At 46.8% G+C, this 22,087-nt stretch overlaps 1 protein-coding gene across 2 annotated transcripts; it reads left to right on the forward strand.

Annotated features, from left to right (window-relative positions):
* Nucleotides 1–6,579: 6,579 nt before the first annotated feature.
* ATOX1 (antioxidant 1 copper chaperone) lies at nucleotides 6,580–18,324 on the forward strand. 2 transcript variants are annotated; one of them, XM_072824430.1, is made up of 4 exons: nucleotides 6,584–6,719; nucleotides 11,468–11,543; nucleotides 15,070–15,237; nucleotides 18,186–18,324. In XM_072824430.1, exons 1-3 carry the CDS (start codon nucleotides 6,714–6,716, stop codon nucleotides 15,192–15,194), a joined length of 207 nt encoding a protein of 68 aa, XP_072680531.1. In that variant the 5' UTR covers nucleotides 6,584–6,713; the 3' UTR covers nucleotides 15,195–15,237; nucleotides 18,186–18,324. The 2 variants fall into 2 exon arrangements, with proteins under 2 accessions (XP_072680532.1, XP_072680531.1); XM_072824431.1 differs by lacking the exon at nucleotides 11,468–11,543 and having other exon boundaries at nucleotides 6,580–6,719.
* Nucleotides 18,325–22,087: the final 3,763 nt, after the last annotated feature.

The following is a 22,087-nucleotide window of genomic DNA, read 5'->3' on the forward strand; positions in this document are numbered from 1 at the left end:
ACAAATAGATTTTATTTATTTAATTTTTAAAGGTTTATTTATTTATTCAGAGAGAGAGAGAGAGAGAGAGAGAGGCAGAGACACAGGCAGAGGGGGAGAAGCAGGCTCCATGCAGGAAGCCTGACGTGGGACTCAATCCCCGGTCCCCAGGATCACACCCCGAGCTGCAGGCGGCACTAAACCACTGCACCACCAGGGCTGCCCTACAAATAGATTTTATTTATTTATTTATTTATTTATTTATTTATTTATTTATTTATTTTACAAATAGATTTTAAATTGTAAGATATACAGAACATAAAATTTACCACTTTAACCATTTTTAAGTGTGCAATTCTGTGGCGTTAAAGGTATATTCACACTGTTGTGCAACCAAGCTCCCATGTTTATAAATGTTGTCAACTAATTAAAAAATATTTTGAGCATTTTAGGAACTAAATAAAATATGTCTGCAGACCAGCTGCAGCCAAATCGCAACTCTTCCTGATACCATGCTGCCTGCACCAAGCCTGCACCCCAAGCCACCTGTGCTTGGCAGCCCTTCTCTTCCCATGCATAGGCTTTTCTGAGGGCCTTTTCAGCTCAGAACCTTTGATCCTAATCTGAAGGTTCCTTGATGGATAAAGCAGTGAGGCAGCCAGCGTGTACCTCTGCTATAACACAAAAAACAGACACTTGGTATTCCAGAGGGAGTAGACAACAGCTACAAAGGCCTTTCTTTGCAGAGCTTGACCCCAGCATCTGCCAAAGGGTCACTCCAGTAGGGTGACGTCCAGAGGTAGGATATACCAGAAAGAAGATACCCACCACTTGTCTGTGAACTTGTCATCTACACATGACTACAGTCTATATACTCCTATCATCATAACAACACTGGGAAATGGCTCATTTCCCAAGCCCACTGGTTTAGTGCTAAATCTACTTACTCAAGTTTACAAGGCCAGTAAGAAGACTCCTGCGTAGTCTGGAACTCAGAATTCCTGAATTCTGCTTTTCTTTTCTTTTCTTTTCTTTTTTTTTTTTTAATTTTATTTATTAGAGACAGAGAGAGAGAGAGAGAGAAAGAGAGAGAGGCAGAGACACAGGCAGAGGGAGAAGCAGGCTCCATGCAGGGAGCCTGACATGGGCCTCAATCCCAGGTCTCCAGGATCACACCCTGGCCTGAAGGCGGCGCTAAACTGCTGAGCCACCAGGGCTGCCCTGAAATCTGCTTTTCAAAAAAATTTTTTTCCTGAGATTCTTTTTTTTTTAAAGATTTTATTTATTTATTCATGAGACACACACACACACACACACACACACACACAGAGGCAGAGACACAGGCAGAGGGAGAAGCAGGCTCCATGCAGGGAGCCCATGTGGGACTCGATCCCGGGTCTCCAGATTCACGCCCTGAGCCGAAGGCAGATGCCCATCTGTTGAGCCACCCAGGCGTCCCTCCTGAGATTCTTAATACATATTATAGAACACATGGCAAAGAGAAATAGGAAAAAACAGAAAGAAAAATCAATAATATTGGAAATGGGTGAGAGTAGCACACATAGATCTGAAGATATGAAAGCATAGTTCATAAAACTTCTTTGAGAGGCAATCTCATTATCAAAATTGAAAGCAAACAGCAATTCCACCTTAGGAATTTATTCTACATAAACATTTAAGCAAAGATCTATGTATATGAACTGTCATTACATCATCATTATTAGCATTAAGAGATTGGAAGCAACCTGTAAATCAGTGAGAGACTATATCAAGAATATGTCAGGGGGGGATCCCTGGGTGGCGCAGCGGTTTGGCGCCTGCCTTTGGCCCAGGGCGCGATCCTGGAGACCCGGGATCGAATCCCACATCAGGCTCCCGGTGCATGGAGCCTGCTTCTCCCTCTGCCTGTGTCTCTGCCTCTCTCTCTCTCTCTGTGACTATCATAAATAAAAAAAAAAAATTAAAAAAAAAAAAAAAGAATATGTCAGGGGTAAGTAACAGGTAGTCTATGTAGCAGTCGAAATAAGAGGGGCTTATATTTGTAATGTAACAAGTCTGCAGTCAAGCTGCAGCTGGCATTAGTTCAGTGAGCACACAGTCAGAACCAGCATCTCTGTAATTCTCTTGGCATTTTCCTCATGGTTGTACTCAAGGTACCATGCCAGTATTCTCAGCAGGAAGGGGAAAGGAGTAGTATCTGTTTTCCTTGTGAAAAAAGCAAGAGCTTTCCAGAAACATTCTGCTTCTGACTCACTGGCCATAGCCATGTCATATGGGCACTCTTGGCTGCAAGGGAGGATGGGAAAGCAAACATTTAGGGTATTTGGGGATCTGGTCTTTACAGTAGCAAGATAAAAAGACTGGGAGTGAGGGTTGGATTAGCCAACCAATGGTTTCTGCCATAAGGACTAGTTAAACTTTTTTTTTTTAAGATTTTATTTATTTATTCATGAGAATACACAAAGAAGAGAAAGAGAGAGGCAGGGACACAGGCAGAGGGAGAAGCAGGCTCCATTCAGAAAGCCTGACGTGGGACTCGATCCCGGATCTCCAGGATCACACCCTGGGCTGCAGGTGGCACTAAACCAGTGAGCCACCGGCACTGCCCAGGACTAGTTAAATTATGGTACAACTGAATACTATATAGCATTATGTATCACTAAAAAGAATGAAGGGGATATCCACAAGTAAAGAATAAACTATAATATTTTGTAAAGTGACAAAAGCAAGGTGCAAAATTGTATATAGATGCCTTTTGTTTATTTATTTTTTTACTTTTTATTTTTTTAACTTTTTATTTTTTTAACTTTTTATTTTTTTAAGATTTTTATTTATTTATTCATGAGAGACACACAGAGAGAGAGAGAGGCAGAGACACAGGCAGAGGGAGAAGCAGGCTCCATGCAGGGAGCCCGATGTGGGACTTGATCCCAGGTATCTAGGATCAGGCCCTGGGCTGAAGGCAACACTAAACCGCTGAGCCACCCGGGGTGCCCTGCCTTTTGTTTAAAAAGGGGTAGTCAGGGTAGGAGGGAGACTTATTTTCCCCATATACCCTTCTGTGCTGTTTGGAATTTTTTAAATAGTATGTACATCAAGAGCCTATAATCCTGCATCCATTCCAGATAACTTCTATAACATTTGCTGTAGTTCATTTCAGGCTGAGTTGTTATGTAAATAACTGGAATGTATGCAGATTATGTATAGGAACTATCATGCACATTTTCCTCTCCTCATTTGTCACGTGCACTGAGTTTCCGTTTCCGTAATGCTGCCTCTCATTAAGTTGTGCTCTCTCTGCTTCACCTCCCCTCTTCCCTAATTCTTTGACCTATTCACTCTTCCTCTGCCTTTCCTTTAGTGCCCCCGTCCCTTTCACAGTTGTGCCCCAGTATACAGTTGTGCCCAGTGCTACTAAAATGTTGAGCCTGGCCTTCACTGGACCTAAGGAAATGCTTGGCAGGTCACAAAGAGGTATGAAGGGTTAAGGGGTGAGCATTTTGCCAGTAGGGGAAGAGCCATGTCAGGGAGGCCAGGACCAATTCCAGCAATTAGAATTCTAGTATTTTTTGATGCCTATCATGTGCCAAGTAATGCGCTAGGGGTTTGTAGACAGTATCATTTATGTTCTTCCCAATAATACCACAAAATAGTTTTCTTTGAGAAACCCATATGTCCTGGTTTGCCTGGAACAGTCATGGTGTATGCCTATTGTCCTGGCAACCCCTTTTACTCTCAAAAGGTTTGGATAAAAAATTGTATAGTCACCCTAACTATCCTGGTTTTAAAAGTGAGGATATTAAGGTTTAGAGAGGTAAAGTGATCTGCCCAAGGTTATACAACTGGCAAATGATAGGGCTAAAATTCAAACTCTGGTGTCTATGGCTCTATATGGTTTATTTATTTATTTTTTAAAGATTTTATTTATTTTTTCATGAGAGACACAAGGAGAGAGAGAGAAAGAGGCAGAGACACAGGCAGAGGGAGAAGGAGGGTCCCTGCAAGGAGCCCGATGTGGGACTCGATCCTGGGACTCCAGGATCAGGCCCTGGGCTGGAGGCAGGTGCTAAACCTCTGAGCCACCCAGGCTGCCCTCTATATGGTTTATATGGACTGAAATGTGTTCCCTCCAAATCCACACATTGAGACCTTAATCCCCAAGGTGACAGTGTTTGGAGATGGGCCTTGAAGAGTTCATAAAGGTTAAATGGGGTCATAAGACTGGGATCTAATTCCATAGGGCTGGTGGCCTTAGAAGAGGAGGAGGAGATACCAGAGCTAGCTCTCCCTGCCATGTGAGGACATGGCGAGAATGCAGCTATCTGCAAGCCAGGAAGAGCAATCTTACCAAGAACTGAATCAGCCAGCACTATGGCCTTGGACTTTCCAGCCTCCAGAACTATGAGAACTGGGAGAAATAAATATTTTTTAAGCCCTCCAGTCTGTGATATTTTGTTATAGCAGGCTGTCATTTCCATGCTCCTTCCACTCACCATGCTGGAGATGGGCCTCTTCACTCAGGGCCAGTGTGAGTCAGTGACAGGTTCTGGCCTACATTTATTCCTTCCATTTCGTGTTCCTTGAACCTAGGCCAAGGGTGGATCCATTACCCTCTTCCCTAAACTGAAGCAGGCAGCTTGTGGTCACTCCCTGTATCAGTGTGTTCTAATCAGGAGAAAGAAACCACACCATAATTGGAACAAGGAAAGTTTAAAAATCATGAGTCTGTGATGAGGCATTGGCTAGTAAGAAGTAAAGAGAATTTTGAAGAATATAGAAACAGCAGATACAAGGAGCAGCCATTGCTGGTAAGGCCAAGGTAGTAACATAGGGTATTACACAGAGAAGAATCCCCTAAGCCCCATCCTAGCCTGAGATCCAGGCCTTGTGGCCCACAGAATGGCAGAGAAATGGCTATGATGCCAGGCTGGTGGAACTTGCTAGACATCCATCCTCCAGCTGGAAAATTTCCCTCTGGGGTACTGGAAAAAGCTATTTACAGAGAGGCACTTCACCGAAGGCACTCTGCTATTGAAAGTACACAAGGGAGGATAGACACAAGGAAGGTGCTAGGCTGCTAGGTGCTGCTGGTCCCTGAACACAGCAGGAGCCTGGTGCTGAGGTAGCCGTTCTCAGAAGATGGGCGTGGGGCAACCACTCACATTGCAAGGGTCTGGCAAGTGAGCACACTGGAACCAGGAAGGAAAACCGTTCCCCTTTCAGGGTCTTCCCAGAACTTTTACTGAGAAGTTTTAACATCCTGCCAGAAGGCAAAGGGAAAAAAAAAATTTAAAGAGTCCAGATTCATCTTCATAGAGCAAACAAAAAGGATGAATTGGAGGTGAGACAATAAATCAATCATGAGCACACTTTTTTTTTTTTAAATTTTTATTTATTTATGATAGTCACATCACAGAGAGAGACACAGGCAGAGGGAGAAGCAGGCTCCATGCACCGGGAGCCCGACGTGGGATTCGATCTCGGGTCTCCAGGATCGCGCCCTGGGCCAAAGGCAGGCGCTAAACCGCTGCGCCACCCAGGGATCCCTGAGCACACTTTCTTAAAGAAGTTTCATGTAATGAGACTATAGTTTTCCTCAACCAGTGGTTCCCCAAACCAAGCAGAGGAGGGGGACTAAAAGTATACCTGGAGAATAAGGGGCAGTGAATCTAGGGTGAAGCCTAGAAGTCTGGGTTGTTAATAAGATGTCCAAGCAGTTCTGTTGATGAGGGATATCTTTGAAACTACTCAGACCGGACCCCTCCGGCAGGTTCCTTGGATGTTCCAAGGGGAGAGCCCCCTCACCCCAAGCTCGTGTGTATGGAGAGGGGTGTGTGTGTGTGTGTGTGTCTGAAGTTCCGAGTCTCCGCATGGCTGTCTCTGTAAGTGTCCTTCATCTGTCTTCACCCAAGGCTGTGGATCTCATATCCTCCTCCACCTCTCTCTGTGCCTGCCTCTCAAGCCCACTCTCATCTTCCGTCTTGTTGTTCCCTCTGCCTCCCTCCTTCCCCAGTAGCTCATCTTCACCAGATGAACGTGTGCTCTCCACCCTTGACTCAGATTACTTCTTCCCGAAGCCCCAACACACTCCAGTCTGTTAGAGACCCTTCCTCGGCTCCCACGATACAGCCCCTCTAACACAGCGTTTTCACCGCCTGCTTCCTTGGCTCCCTAGGAGGCGAGGTCTTTTTCACTAGTGCATCTTGGCTACCTAGCACCGTGCTGGCTCAAGGCTGGGACTCACTTACATCAATAAATGGGATTGTCCCTTTAGGGAGGGGCGGAGTCTGTCGTCTTCACTGCGGGGGGTGGGGGTGGGGCTGGCATTCCCAGCCTCTAATACTCGCCTGGCACGAAGCAGGTGGTCTAAAAATGGCCAGTAGGCCTTGGAGGCCGGCCCAGCGCGGGGCGGACGAGCGGGGAGTCCCCGGCCCCTACCGCGGGAAAGGAGGCGCGGCCGCCAGCGGCAGTCAGGTGGCTCTCCGCCCGCGGGGGCGGGGGCGGGGCCTGGCGGGCGGGGCGGGGCCTGGCGGGAGGGGGCGGGGCCTGGAGGGCGGGGCGGGGCCTGGAGGGCGGGGCGGGGCCTGGAGGGCGGGGCGGGGCCTGGAGGGCGGGGCGGGGCCTGGCGGGAGGGGGCGGCCCTCCCCCGCGCCCAGCCCCGGAAACACAGCCGCGCCAGCGCTCGGAGCCGGCCGAAGCTTCGCCGCCGCCGCCGCCGCCCGCCATCCACAGCCATGCCGGTGAGTGCCCGCTCCCGACCCCGCAGACGCGGCCCCCGCCTGCGCCCCGGCTGCACCGCGCATCGGCCGCACGTCGCTCTTCACGGGCCCAGGCCGCAGCCGGAGCTCTTGCCTCTCTTCCCGCTCCCTCCCTCCCCGTCTACTCCCGGCTTCCGCGACCCTCCAGAAAATCCCTCCAGATGCGAAAGGGGCTTGATGTAGGAGTCAGGCCTCCGGACATCGGAGCGGCAGGGCCTCCAGTGGTTACAAGCCCAGCCCTTCCCAGCACAGACGAGGGAAACTGAGGCCCAGCGAAGGGCCGAGTCGCTGAGCTCATCCGGGGAGCGAGCCTGTGGCGAACTGGAACTGGGACGGCCAGTCCCTGCGCCTTCCCCCCGCTTGCCCCTGTTGCCCCTGTTGCCCCTGTCGGCTGAGCCGGCCAGAAGCGGGGAGTGGGGGAGGGGTGGGGTGGCTGTCGCCGCCTGGATGGGGCACGTTTTCAGAGACCCGTGGTTTCCTTTCCTTCCTCTTGCCTACTCTGGCCCATTTTCACTTCAGCCCTGGGCGACGCTGAATGGAGACAGTGCTTTTAACCTTTCCTACCGATCACTTTCCGACCCTGAACCTATGAGCCCATGGGAGGTTAAGGGACCTGCTCACACTTGCCAGTTGCTCAAAGACAGAGTTTGGGGAGGAATGAGTAGGTCTTAGGCGCCTTTGCCGCTCACTCAGGCTTAATGCACATACATGGTTGCTCAGGACCTCATTTTGTAGATAAGAAATTCAGGACTTTTGCAGATAAGAAAGGAAAAAGCCCAGTAACTTACTCATGGTCTCCTTGAGGCACTGAGTAGGGCTAGGATTAAGCCCCTTATCTTCAGGCTCCCAGTCTCTTCTGGCCTGACCACTTGGGAAATAAATGCCAGACAAAAGTCGTTATACCGGATTGAAAGTAAGCTGTGATGCCAAGTATATCCTGTAGATCCTAGTTGGGGTCATGTGGTGTTGAGCGATTTCCCCCAGAGTGCCTAGTTTATGGCTCTGATTCAAGGGGATACCCAGAGGTGTTCCACAGATGCCCTGTGTCTTAGCAGCCTAGCTTTGGGGAGCTGACACGTAAGCCAGTGGCCCCCTGGGCCAACCCACAACCATCTCAGGTGTCCTTTCCCTTGGGGCTTGCCAGGTGCCTTGAGACAAATCCTCAGACAACACAAGTATGGACAAAGAACCTAACAGAATCGGCCCTCCTCCTTGAGCAAATCTGCCTGTGGCAATGTTAAGAGGACAACATTAATCACCCTGGGACTGAGATAGTCACCAGGTGTTTGTAGAGGGTGGCAGTGAAGCAAAGGCCAGCTTGAGGATCACTCTATTGACAAGCTAGAGACCCTCCAGAGCAGATGGTCAGAATGAAGAGGGTACTTGGCACCATATCACAAGATGAGCAACTGAAGAAAGGAGGGTATTAGTCAAGGGCCGTGGTCAAAACTGGTCAGTGTGTCACCCGAGAGGTTTCTCAGACAAAAACTTGGAATCTCAGAGGCCTCTTTGAAAAAATCTGTGCCCTTGCTTGCCAGCTGGGTGACCTTGGGCAAGCTGCTTTATCTCTCTGTGCCTTGATTTCATCATCTGTAAAATGGGGATAAAAGCTGTGATCTCAAAGGACTATTGTTAGTATTATCTGGAAGAATGCCAGTAAAATATGTAGCATATAGTCACTGATGTTGCTAGTTCGCAAGAAATGTTAGCTCTCGTGTAGACCAAAGACAAGTGTGTAGAACTACAGGCAGGCAGGTGTTAATCCCATTTTAACAAGGACCACGGTGGTTAAAAGTTTAGGCTTCGGAGACATTTTCAGTATAGGCCCTGGCTCCTCACTAGCTGTGTCACCCTGAGTGAGTGCCCTAACCTCTGAATCTCAAACCCTTGTGTGTCAAGGGATAATAACACCCATCTCATGGGAACCTTGTGGTGATTAAACCAGGTAATGCACACAGAGTGTTTAGAACAATATCTGGCATGTAGTCCACATTCAAATATTAGTATTAGTAAACCCGACTGACATTGTGTCAAAGATTAAATATCCGGGATATTTGAGAATTCCTTCTCTGGGAGGGGGCTGGACAGCCACCCCACTGCATTTCTGCCCTTCCAGTTCTGAGATTCTATTAAAGAATTGCAGTTTACTGGGCTTTTTCATGGCTTTAAAGGACATGTCTTAGAGGTGACAGACCAGTCTGAGGCTATGAGGGGCTGAGGCAACAGGGGATTGGGATTCTCTGTAAAGAATGGGTTACTCTATCCATGAAGTAGATTTTCTACCACCCTCAAATTGACTTGTGCAAGTCTGAGGGGAAGAGCACAGAATTGTAACTTTTGCCACCCAGACGCCGCTTCCTGGTTTCTGACCTCTGTACTATGGAGGATGAAAGGAGACCCGCTCTCTGTAGGCAGCGGCAGAAAGCTTCACATATTCTGTTGACTTAGGTTCTTGGGCAGCATAAACTTGCATTTCTTCACAAGCTGTCCCACTCCCAGAGCTCCTGCTGAGAGTCAGGGTCGCAGGGTGGCAGCTGGCAGTGCTGTTGGCTGCTCCACAACTAGCAAAATGTCCCTCGAGCCAGGAAGGCCTGGGTTCATATCCTCAGCACAGACTCGCTCCATAACTGTGAGCAGCTCAGTGAACCCCTGGGAACTTCAATTTCCTTTGGAGTAAAATAGGGTCTCGAGCTCCCTTTCCAAGCCAAGTGAGAACTAATTTAAAATACCATATACTGAGCATTTGGCACAGAGGTGCACTCAGACACAATAGATTTAGGCCTTATATTGGTCTTACAAACCCTCTAAAGCTTTGGGTGGGTTGGGACGCCTGGGTGGCTCAGCAGTTTAGCGTCTGCCTTGGGCTCAGGGCGCATGATCCCAGGGCCCTGGGATCGAGTCCCACATCGGGGTCCCTACGAGGAGCCTGCTTCTTTCTCTGTTATGTCCCTGCCTCTCTCTCTCTGTGTCTCATGAATAAATAAATAAAATCTTTAAAAAAAAGCTTTGGATGGGTATATGCAGGTGCAAACTGTTGACAAATCTGGATTGTCTGCTGGTTATTCTAGAGCAGGAGTCACCACACTTTTTCTTAAAGGGTCAGGTAAATACTTTAAGTGCTTGAGGCTTCATGAACCATGTGGTCCCTTACAATTACTCAACTCTGCCATTCCAGGAAAAATCAACAGTGTCTTTTGTGACCTGGCCTTAGAAGTCACATGATGTAATTTAAGCCATATTCTACTGGACACACAGAGCAACCCTGAGACATTGTGGAATGGGATTTCCTAAGGGCATAAATCAGGAGGTAGAGGTCACTGGGGCCATCTTGCATGCTGGCTCCCATACTTACAATGTTCATCCCACTCACTAACCTAGAGAAAGGACTCTCGTCCCCGTTTTGCAGATGTAGAAACCAAGGCAAAGAGGGGTTGAATAACTTACTCATGGTCATACAGCTTGCCAGAGTTGGGAACTGAGGCCGGTCTTATTTCCAGAGATTTTATTTTATTTATTTTATTTTATTTTATTTTATTTTTTTAAAGATTTTATTTATTTATTCATAGACACAGAGAGAAAGAGGCAGAGACACAGGCAGAGGGAGAAGCAGGCTCCATGCAGGGAGCCTGATGTGGGACTCGATCCTGGGACCCCAGGATCACACCCCAGGCTGCAGGCGGCGCCAAACCGCTGCGCCACTGGGGCTGCCCCAGAGATTTTAAAATAGATGTATTGGTATAGAAACCTTTGTCTGAAAGCAAAGGAAGGACCCAGAGTTCCTCAACCAGTTGTGTCAATCATCTCTTCACTCAACAAAATGTAGTAAGCACCCACTCTGTGCCAGGCGCTGTTCAAGTATCGGGTCGCAGCAGTGAATTCAACAAAGCTTGCCTTAAGGCCCTTGGACACTATAGGATGTTGAGCCTGTACGAAGAGTCCAGGAGTCTGGGTTCCCTTACTGGCCCAGCCTCCACCCCGCTGGGAGACCTGGCACATCCCTTCTCGTCCCAGGACTCGGGTGCTGCCTCTGACAGCATGTGGATGAGAACAGTGATCTCTGTGTATCAGAATGCCAGAGAAACTTATTAGCCATAATAGACACTCCAGCCCAGACTTGTGGATCAGAACTTGTAGTTTTCTCAAGTTCCTGGATGATTCTAATGCATAAGATGATCTTCTGATGCATAAATAAGACCACCAGATCAGCATTGCTCAGAGTCCATGGGCCTACTCAAATCACAGTTATCAGTGGTCTTGAGACAAACCCTGTAGCTCAAGAATCAAGATTTTGAAGGTCAGACTAGACACCAACATTTTATTTTTATTATTGATTTATTTATTTTTAAATATTTATTCATGAGAGACAGAGAGGCAGAGACATAGGCAAAGGGAGAAAGAAGCAGGCTCCCCACGGGGAGCCCATTATGGGGCTTGATCCTGGGACTCCAGGATCACGCCCTGAGCTGAAGGCAGATGCTCAACTACTGAGCCACCCAGGTGTCCTGGGATTATCTCATTCAATACAACCTGTGAGATGGAGAAACCCTTACTTAACTCCACTTTCCAGTTTAAGAGAGTGGGGCTCAGAAAGAAGCTACTGGTGAGTCTGAGGACAGCCAGATCTTGCCCTGTCTCTGCTTTCTGTCTTGGCCTCTAGGTGGGCCTGCATGCTGGTGGAGTGTGTGTGTCATGCTGAAGGACTTGCTTATGGTCCCCTTTGTTTATTTTAGAAGCACGAGTTCTCTGTGGACATGACCTGTGAAGGATGCTCTAACGCGGTCAGTCGGGTGCTCAACAAGCTGGGAGGTGAGTGAGTGGCCCTCGGTTAGGGGTGAGGTTGGGGAGGCCGAGGCACTTAAATCATGTTCAAATACTTGCAGACATGGATCAGGAGAAGCTTGAGTTAAAGCTGCTAATAACAGTAAAACTAAAATGTATTGAGTAGGGGATTCCTGGGTGGCTTGGTGGTTGAGTGTCTGCCTTCTGCTCAGGGTGTGATCCCAGGGTCCGGGATCAAGTCCCACATCAGGCTCCCTATGAGGAGCCTGCTTCTCTCTCTGCCTGTGTCTCTGCCTCTCTTCTCTGTGTCTCTTATGAATAAATAAATAAAATCTTAAAAATATATATATTGAGTACTTAGCATGTGCCCTTTACTCTGCCTGGTGTGGTTTCTGTGAACCACATCATCTGTTCCTCACCACAGCCATTTAGGTTGCTTCTTGGACTATCTCCATCCTCAGCAAGAGGAACTGAAGTTCAGAGAGGTTAAGCAACTTAGCTGAGATCACACAGTAAGTGGCAGAGCTGGGATTTGCCACAGTCTAGCTCAGAGTCCTGGCAGCACTAGTTAATGTGTTGGTGATCTTCAGTGTGATAATTTTGCATATGCTACATTTGAGTGTCATTTTCTATTAACATTTAGAAAATTGTAATATTTTAAGAAATAAACTTTGACTCGAGTCATGTGCAAAACTCCTAAAGCACCTCTTCTGGACATATTTAGAAAATCATTATTCTCATCCAGCCCCCTTGGTTCTCAGCTGGGGAGACTGAGGTCTGGCCCTGGGTTTCCGAGAGGTAATGACTGAGATATGACCAGTGTTCTGATAGTGCTAAGATTTTCACTTTTAAAACCCTAGATAGCGGGGATCCCTGGGTGGCTCAGCGGTTTAGCGCCTGCCTTTGGCCCAGGGCATGATCCTAGAGTCCCAGGATTGAGTCCCACATCGGGCTCCCAGCATGGAGTGGAGCCTGCTTTTCCCTCTGCCTGTGTCTCTGCCCCTCTCTTTCTGTGTGTCTCTCATGAATAAATAAATAAAATCTTAAAAAAAAAAAAAAAAACCTAGATAGGGGGCACCTGGGTGGCTCAGTGGTTGAGTGTTTGCCTTTGGCTCAGGTTATGATCCCAGGGTGCTGGGATCAAGTCCCACATTGGGTTCCCCGCAGGGAGCCTGCTTCTCCCTCTGCCTGTGTCTCTGCCTCTCTCTCCCTGATGAATAAATAAAATCTTAAAAAAATAAATAAAATAAAGATTTTATTTATTTATTCATGAGAGCCCCAGAGAGAGAGGCAGAGACACAGGCAGAGGGAGAAGCACGCTCCATGCAGGGAGCCTGACGTGGGACTTGATTCCAGGTCTTCAGGATCAGGCCCTGGGCTGAAAGCGGCGTTAAACCGCTGAGCCACCTGGCCTACCCCCCCTTTTCTTTCTTTCTTTTCTTTTCTTTTCTTTTCTTTTCTTTTCTTTTCTTTTCTTTTCTTTTCTTTTCTTTTCTTTCTTTTCTTTTCTTTTCTCCTTCCTTCCTTCCTTCCTTCCTTCCTTCCTTCCTTCCTTCCTTCCTTCCTTCCTTCCTTTCTTTCTTTCTTTCTTTCTTTCTTTCTAGAAATAAAATCTTTAAAGAAGAAAAACAACCCTAGATAATACCCAGATTTCAAAGGCCTTCCACATGGACTTGATCTCATTAGCACTTCAATCTCTGAGCTGGCCTTTCCGTCTGTGGAATGGGAGTGTTGACACCAGAGCCCAGGAGGGGAAGTGACTTGCCCAAAGTGAGTCAATGGCTGGTTTCTAGTCATGGAAATCATAATCTTAATTTGAAAGTCTGAAGCAGCGGGGAAAACCTAGCTGCTGGCTTGCCGTGTGACTGCAGCTTCTTCTCCCTGGGGCCTATTTCCCCAGCTGTGGTATGGGCGTGTCAGCCTATGTTAGCTTCTGCCGTGGATACCGTAAGAGGAAAACTGCTCAGGGGCCCCTCCAATATGAAGTGGCACATTCTGGATGAAGTGAGGAGTGCAGGTGGGCCTGCTTTCACTCTTGATGACTTGAGAACACCTGACCAGGAGTCTGGGCTGTAAGCAACAGTTTAAAACCCACTGGGTTAGATGATCCTAGAGTTTCTTCCAGGTTTATGATGCCGCCAAAATATTTATTCCAAAGAGGAGGGAGACACTTCTTTTTCTTTTCCTATTTTTTTTTTGTATTTTTTTTATTGGAGTTTGATTTGCCAACATATAGTATATAACACCTGGTGCTCATCCCATCAAGTGCCAAGGAGGGAGAAACTTCTGAACCAAAAGACAAAAATCCAGTGTGTAAGGACACATTATGTTTTTTTTTTCTCCCTCAGTGTCTGTTAGGTACAAATTCAGACATTCTGTACTGTGGGCTTTTTAAGGCTCTTTGATGTTTGGGGAATCTCCCTTTGACCTTGGATAGATGGCCCCATCTTTTACCACTGTCCCTACTTGGGTAGCCTTTTGAGGTGGGTCAGAAGGGCTTTCTGAGTTGGGGCCTTAGATGAGCAGTGCTGAGCCTGAGGAATCACAGCTGATGGCCTGTGTGAACCGGATAGATCACAGGTGCTGACCACCCCCAATTCCTTCATGTACAGATGGGGAAACTGAGGCCCATTTTGGGCAGGCTTGTGGTCATCCAGCAAGTCAGTGATGAAGCCAGGCCTAGAACCTATCACGGCCTCTCCCTCTGGATCCCATCGTCTCCACAAGATGGCATCTCTAGCTATTCCCATGTACTGGTCTGTGGGGAGGGAAAAGCTTGAAATTGACATAGCCCTTTAGGGTGGTTTTATAATATCAACATTTAAAATGTGCCCATCGGTTGCTCACAATTTCCATTCTGTAAATTCATGGTATAGAAATATTTTCACAAGTTTTATAGGATGTGTTCAAGTATGTTTACTGTAGCATTGTGTGATAATCCGCAGTGTGGACGTCCCATACATCTACTCGATCCCCTGCTGAGGGACACTGAGGTTGCTGCTTCGAATTTTGCTCTATTATCACACAACAATTACTTTTCACTTGTCTGTCTGAGAGAAAGACTGGGTAGATGCTGTGCTGTTCATAGTGACTTCTGGAGATAGGAGAGAGTAGGGGGCCTTCCACTTTCCAGTTTTATTCAGCAATGTTTGCTTTTTTTTTTCCCCCCCAATGGTGTGTATTGTTACTTTTGAAATTAAAAAGAAGAGAAAACTTAAAAGAAGCCCCAGTCTCAAGCAGGGGTTGGCAAACTATAGTCTATGGGCCAAATCTAGCCCACATTCTTTTTTTGTACCGCTGAGAATGGTTTTTAACATTTTTAAAGGGGTGTAAAAGCAATACACACAGAGAGAAGAATATGTAGCTGAGTACATTTGGCCCCAGAATGCCTAAAACATGACTTTGGCCCTTTATAGGAAGAATGTGCTGATATCTGGCATGGAGGAAAGGGGAAGGTGGTTGTGAATAAGAATTCTGGAGCCAGCATTCTTTCTTGCCCCAACTGGGAGGGTCTCTGCTTCCTCCCCACACACCCTACTTCCTTTTCCTGCAGGAGTTGAGTTTGACATTGACCTGCCCAACAAGAAGGTCTGCATCAACTCTGAGCACAGCGTGGACATTCTGCTGGAGACCCTGGAGAAAACAGGAAAGGCCGTTTCCTACCTCGGCCCCAAGTAGTGAGGGCCTGGACCCTGAGCCCATGATGGACCAAAGGGAGCAGGTGGGTGAGGCCCCAGCCCTTGGACGGAATATTTCATTAGCTAATGCAAATCATGAGTTCAGGGAATCCTCACAGCCCCCTGAGAATACGCAGAGCACTGTGTTATGTCTCCCAGGGTCCCTTTTATGACTTGGGGAACGCATCTCATAACCAACAGGGTTTAAGTATAGGGCGTATGAGCCTGAGCAGTGCTTTGATAAATTGTCCCATCTGCAAGGACACCTATGTCCTGGGCCTCATGCTCCTGTGTGCTGACCAGGTTCAGCTAATTCAGCTTGGCCTCTCTCCTTGCTTGGAACTGCTGTCAGCTTCCTGAGCATGCCCTCTGCTCCCGACTGGTGCAGAACAAATCCTCACATCCAAGCAGGATGTCCCCTTTAATTGTACAGAATCCAGAGAGGCTTATAGGTGGCCAAAATCAGTTGGTTGCAGAACCAGGATAGACCTTATGTATCGCTCCAGCACTCCTTCCCTCTCTGCACAACCAGCTTCAGAATCCTTCATGGCACAGCCTTTCCTAGCTGTTACTGCCCTTGCAGTGCTTTTGGTGCTTGAATGACAGTGATTGCCACATCCCTGATGTGGATCAGCCCTCTCAATGCCATTGAGAAACATGAGGCCTGGGAAGGGGGGAAGTGCCTTGACTGAAGCCCCACCCAGGAGGGTGGCAGAGACAGGATGAGGGCATCCCAAATTGGAATCCGTAGTGGCCAGTGTCCTCATCCCTGGGAACAGGCCCATGAGACCCTCCTCTCCCAACTGACTGCTGGGTTGTGCCGGTGTCCTGTGTATGTGGTGATGTCACATGCAAATCATGAGGGGTCAGGGGCCTCTGTTTTCCTGATCCCCTGTCCGTCCATGGACACAGCCCATGATCAGGAGTGAGCTTGGGATGAATAATGAGAATTCTGGCATTCTGATTCCAGCTCTGTCCTCATGTCACGCTATGACTTTGGATACTTCTCCTTACATCCTGGAGACTCAGGCCTTTCATCTGTAAGATGGGGCCACAGCCTCTATCCTATTTTCCTTCCTTATGGGGATTCCTGTGAAATCCCTCTGAATAGGAAGGATTATGCTCAAAGGGAGGATAATGTTTCCACCATGCGAGGATCAGTGATCATCATATGGTCCCTGCACCCTGAGGAGTTTTGGAGGAGATTGATGCGTGGCCCTCTGGGCCCCTCCAGCCATCCCAGGTAGTAGCTCTGTTTCATACTGGGTCTCCATGTAAGATTGTGAGATTGTGGTTGATATAAGCGCTCCACAAGAAAGGATGGAGGGAGGGAAGAGACAGAACTTTCTGAGTGGGCAAAACACCGGGGGGAGCCCCAACGTAGACCCCTTGCATTGGAGACTCCTGGCCTGAGCGTGTGCATCTTATTCAGCTAAAAGAGTACTGCCTGCCAGTTGTAAACCATGTGTAACTGGATGTGTCTTCTTCTCATAGTAGTCTTTGAATTTATTGAGGTGAAATTCACATAACATACCATTAAAGTGTATGATTTAGCGGGTTCACTGCATTCACGGTGTTGTGTAACTCTGGTTTCAAAGCTTTATCCCCCCCTCCCAAAAAAAAAACGGCCCAAACCCATTTAGCAGACACTCTCCACTGCCTCCCCCCCAGCCCCTGGGGGCCACTAATCTGCATTCTGCCTCTGATTTGCCTCTTCTGGATGTTTCATTTAAAAGGAACCATAGGGGATCCCTGGGTGGCGCAGCAGTTTGGCGCCTGCCTTTGGCCCAGGGCGTGATCCTGGAGACCCGAGTTCGAATCCCACGTCAGGCTCCCAGTGCATGGAGCCTGCTTCTCCCTCTGCCTATGTCTCTGCCTCTCTCTCTCTCTCTGTGTGACTATCATAAATAAATAAATAAATTTAAAAAATAAAATAAAATAAAAGGAACCGTAGTATTTCACTTAGCATAATGTCTTCAGGATTCATCCAAGCTGTAGCTGGATCAGCACTTTATTCCTTTCTATGGCTGAATAATTCTCAAGAGTTTTTAATTGATTTATTTACCTTTGCTTTTTTATTTTGGAAATTTTAGTCATACAAGTAGTAAAATGAATCCCCACGTACCCATCACCCAGATCCAATGATCAGCCATTGCCATCACTGTTTCATCTATGCATGCCACCGCCTCCCCCTATTATTTTGAAGCAATTTCTAGATACCAGCTAATTTAATCTGGGCACATGTCTGCAAGCATGAGTAGTATGGAAAGGCTCCTGCAGATTCAGATGCGCAGCACTGGGTGAGAATCACCTGCCAAACAGCTACCCTGCCCATCCCTGCTGCATCTATCTCAATCTGTTTTAAGACACTTCCCCAGGGAGCAGCCCTGGTGGCTCAGCTCAGGGTGTGATCCTGGAGACCCGGGATCGGGATTGAGTCCCACATCAGGCTCCCTGCATGGAGCCTGCTTCTCCCTCTGTCTGTGTCTCTACCCCCCTCTCTCATTCTCTCTCTTGCTCTGTGTGTCTCTCATGAGTAAATAAATAAAATTAAAAAAAAAAAAAAAAGACACTTCCCCAATGACTGATGTGATGCCAGGTTTGGGAATCAGAGATAGAGCATTTCTGGGTAATAAAGTCACCAGGACTGTCTGTTCATTGGCAGATTTGTTTGCTTGTGATTTTGTTCATTGCCTCCCCTGTGTGCATTGAAACAGGACAAGGGGTATCATCCCAGCAGCCCCGGAAGTTCCCCAGAAAAAGGCGTTGGCAGAGATTGGCTTGCGTGAGATTAGTGGGTGCCAGCCATCGTGACAGACTTGGTGGGCGTAGTGTGTGTGGCTGAACACGGGGCGCTAGTTCCACTCTAGCACCTGGGTTTCCCACTTCACCTCCCACAGCTGCCCTTTAGTGAACCCCTGCTGCTTTTGCAATGCCTTCCTGTGCACAGCAGATGGTGCTTTTGTTCCACCTGACTTCTCGTCTCTTCCAGGACGCTGATCCTCTCCTGCCTTCCAGAGAGACCTGGGGCCTGGCAGTCCTGCTCAGCGATGGCTGTTCCTGACAGAGACCCTCACTTGCCCCGCTCCTCCCTAGCTTCCCTGTAATAAAGTTGAGCCACTTTTGCTGGAGGTGTCGTCTCTTGCAATGTCTGGATGTTACTTGCTCACTTGCAATAAAAGAGTAATTACAGTGCTTACTCAGGTTGGAGTTCTAAGGGCTCCCAGCTGGGAGCTACTGGCCTGACAGATCCTGATTCTTTGGGCTGTGATCTCCGGCAAGTCACTTGCCCTCTCCATGCTTTCCTTTTCCTATCTACAAAGTGAAGATGTTGGGCCACATGGGTGACCCCCCCCCTCCTTTGTTTTCAGTATCTTGAAAAACTTGTCTGTCATCAAGTGCATCACATCTAAGGGATGTTAAATCTTATAACAGTTGGAATAGTGGGTAAAAGGGAGACTGCTTGGGATAGAGTCCAAGCTCCAGTTATCTCCCAGCTGGGCCACGTAATTTCTCGGTGTCCACACACATAAAATGTAACAATAGCATCTACAGCAAATGGTGGGTGTGTGGATTAAATGAGGTGACACATGTAAATCACCTCAAGTCATGCCTACCAGTTAGTAAACATTTTTTTTTAAGATTTTATTTATTGATTCGTGAGAGAGGCAGAGACATAGGCAGAGGGAGAAGCAGGGTCCCTGTGGGGACCCTGATGTGGGACTCTATCCTGGGACTCCAGGATCATGTCCTGGGCCAAAGGCAGGCGCCCAGCCACTGAGCCACCCAGGCGTCCCAACAGTAAACCATTCTTTATTCACTCATTTGTGTGTATTTCATTAACCATCAGTCTATAGAAATGACATAATTCCAGTCAGCCTAAAAATTAGTGTCTTGCAGAGTTCATTCTAATATGTCAAAACAAAGGGAATGTTTTACTGTGTGTAGCTTTATTTTATTAAAAGAAATATATTTCTTTAAGCCAGCCATTCTCAAACTTATTGTCTTAGGACCCTTTTATACTCTTCAAAATTCTTACTGTGAACAGTCGTAAAACAATCAATGTGATTCATCATATCAGCAAGAGAAAAACCAAGAACCATATGATCCTCTCATTAGATGCAGAGAAAGCATTTGACAAAATACAGCATCCATTCCTGGTCAAAACTCTTCAGAGTGTAGGGATAGAGGGAACATTCCTCGACATCTTAAAAGCCATCTATGAAAAGCCCATAGCAGATATCATTTTCAATGGGGAAGCACTGGGAGCCTTTCCCCTAAGATCAGGAAAAAGACAGGGATGTCCACTCTCACCACTGCTATTCAACATAGTACTGGAAGTCCTAGCCTCAGCAATCAGACAACAAAAAGACATTAAAGGCATTCAAATTGGCAAAGAAGTCAAACTCTCCCTCTTCGCCAATGACATGATACTCTACATAGAAAACCCAAAAGCCTCCACCCCAAGATTGCTAGAACTCATACAGCAATTTGGTAGTGTGGCAGGATACAAAATCAATTCCCAGAAATCAGTGGCATTTCTATACACTGAGACTGAAGAAAGAAATTAAGGAGTCAATCCCATTTACAATTGCACCCAAAAGCATAAGATACCTAGGAATAAACCTAACCAAAGAGGTAAAGCATCTATACCCTAAAAACTATAGAACACTTCTGAAAGAAATTGAGGAAGACACAAAGAGATGGAAAAATATTCCAGCTCATGGATTGGAAGAATTAATATTGTGAAAATGTCAATGCTATCCAGGGCAATTTACACGTTTAATGCAATCCCTATCAAATACCATGGACTTTCTTCAGAGAGTTAGAACAAATTATTTTAAGATTTGTGTGGAATCAGAAAAGACCCCGAATAGCCAGGGGAATTTCAAAAAAGAAAACCATAGCTGGGGGCATCACAATGCCAGATTTCAGGTTGTACTACAAAGCTGTGGTCATCAAGACAGTGTGGTACTGGCACAAAAACAGACACATAGATCAATGGAACAGAATAGAGAATCCAGAAGTGGACCCTGAACTTTATGGTCAACTAATATTCGATAAAGGAGGAAAGACTATCCACTGGAAGAAAGACAGTCTCTTCAATAAATGGTGCTGGGAAAATTGGACATCCACATGCAGAAGAATGAAACTAGACCACTCTCTTGCACCATACACAAAGATAAACTCAAAATGGATGAAAGATCTAAATGTGAGACAAGATTCCATCAAAATCCTAGAGGAGAACACAGGCAACACCCTTTTTGAACTCGGCCACAGTAACTTCTTGCAAGATACATCCACGAAGGCAAAAGAAACAAAAGCAAAAATGAACTATTGGGACTTCATCAAGATAAGAAGCTTTTGCACAGCAAAGGATACAGTCAACAAAACTAAAAGACAACCTACAGAATGGGAGAAGATATTTGCAAATGATGTATCAGATAAAGGGCTAGTTTCCAAGATCTATAAAGAACTTCTTAAACTCAACAGCAAAGAAACAAACAATCCAATCATGAAACTGGCAAAAGACATGAAGAGAAATCTCACAGAGGAAGACATAGACATGGCCAAAAGCACATGAGAAAATGCTCCGCATCACTTGCCATCAGGGAAATACAAATCAAAACCACAATGAGATCCCACCTCACACCAGGGAGAATGGGGAAAATTAACAAGGCAGGAAACCACAAATGTTGGAGAGGACGTGGAGAAAGGGTAACCCTCTTACACTGTTTTTGGGAATGTGAACTGGTGCAGCCACTCTGGAAAACTGTGTGGAGGTTCCTCAAGGAGTTAAAAATAGACCTGCCCTTCAGCCCAGCAATTGCACTGCTGGGGATTTACCCCAAAGATACAGATGCAATGAAACGCCGGGACACCTGCACCCCAGTGTTTCTAGCAGCAATGGCCACAATACCCAAACTGTGGAAGGAGCCTCGGTGTCCATCGAAAGATGAATGGATAAAGAAGATGTGGTTTATGTATACAATGGAATATTCCTCAGCCATTAGAAACGACAAATACCCATCATTTGCTTCCATGTGGATGGAACTGGAGGGTATTATGCTGAGTGAAGTAAGTCAATCGGAGAAGGACAAACATTATATGTTCTCATTCATTTGGGGAATATAAATAATAGTGAAAGGGAATAAAGGGGAAAGGAGAAAAAATGAGTGGGAAATATCAGAAAGGGAGACAGAACATGAGAGACTCCTAACTCTGGGAAACGAACTAGGGGTGGTGGAAGGGGAGGTGAGCCGGGGCGGGGGGGGGGGGGTGACTGGGTGGTGGGCACTGAGGGGGGCACTTGTCGGGATGAGCACTGGGTGTTATTCTGTATGTTGGTAAATTGAACACCAATAAAAAATAAATTTACTAAAAAAATTATTGCTGTGTATCTCAAAAGAGCTTTTGGTTATGTAGGTTGTGCCTTATTAGAAGTTAAAACAAATTTTTGAAACACAAGAATATACGTGTATGCATCCCATTAGCCATCGGGTCTAGATGAAGCCATTGCATGTCACTTAGATTCTGGAAAATTTCACCGTATGATTGTAAGTGAAAGAAAAAGGCTCCTTATAGAAATAGCTTTTCCCTCTTTGCCTTCTAAAAGGGTTTTGGGTACCACACGTTGAGAGACCCTTTAACTATTTCTTGGGTATTGATGAGGGGGACCCGCGCTGCTGGGCTTGGATGTGACCCAGCTCTGCAGCTGTGACCTCAGATAAGCAACCTAATCTCCCCGGAGGCAGTTTCCTCCTCTGCACCCAGATGATGCCTGCACCTCAGGGAGCTTGGTATCCAGAAGTCAGACGTTGTTTCAACTCTAAGTTGTGTGCTAGCATAATTTTGGCCCCCTTATGAAATTATTAAACAAGTCTCAACCATTTC

This window comes from Canis lupus, chromosome 4 (genome assembly GCF_048164855.1).
Source record: "Canis lupus baileyi chromosome 4, mCanLup2.hap1, whole genome shotgun sequence".
NCBI lineage: Eukaryota > Metazoa > Chordata > Mammalia > Carnivora > Canidae > Canis > Canis lupus.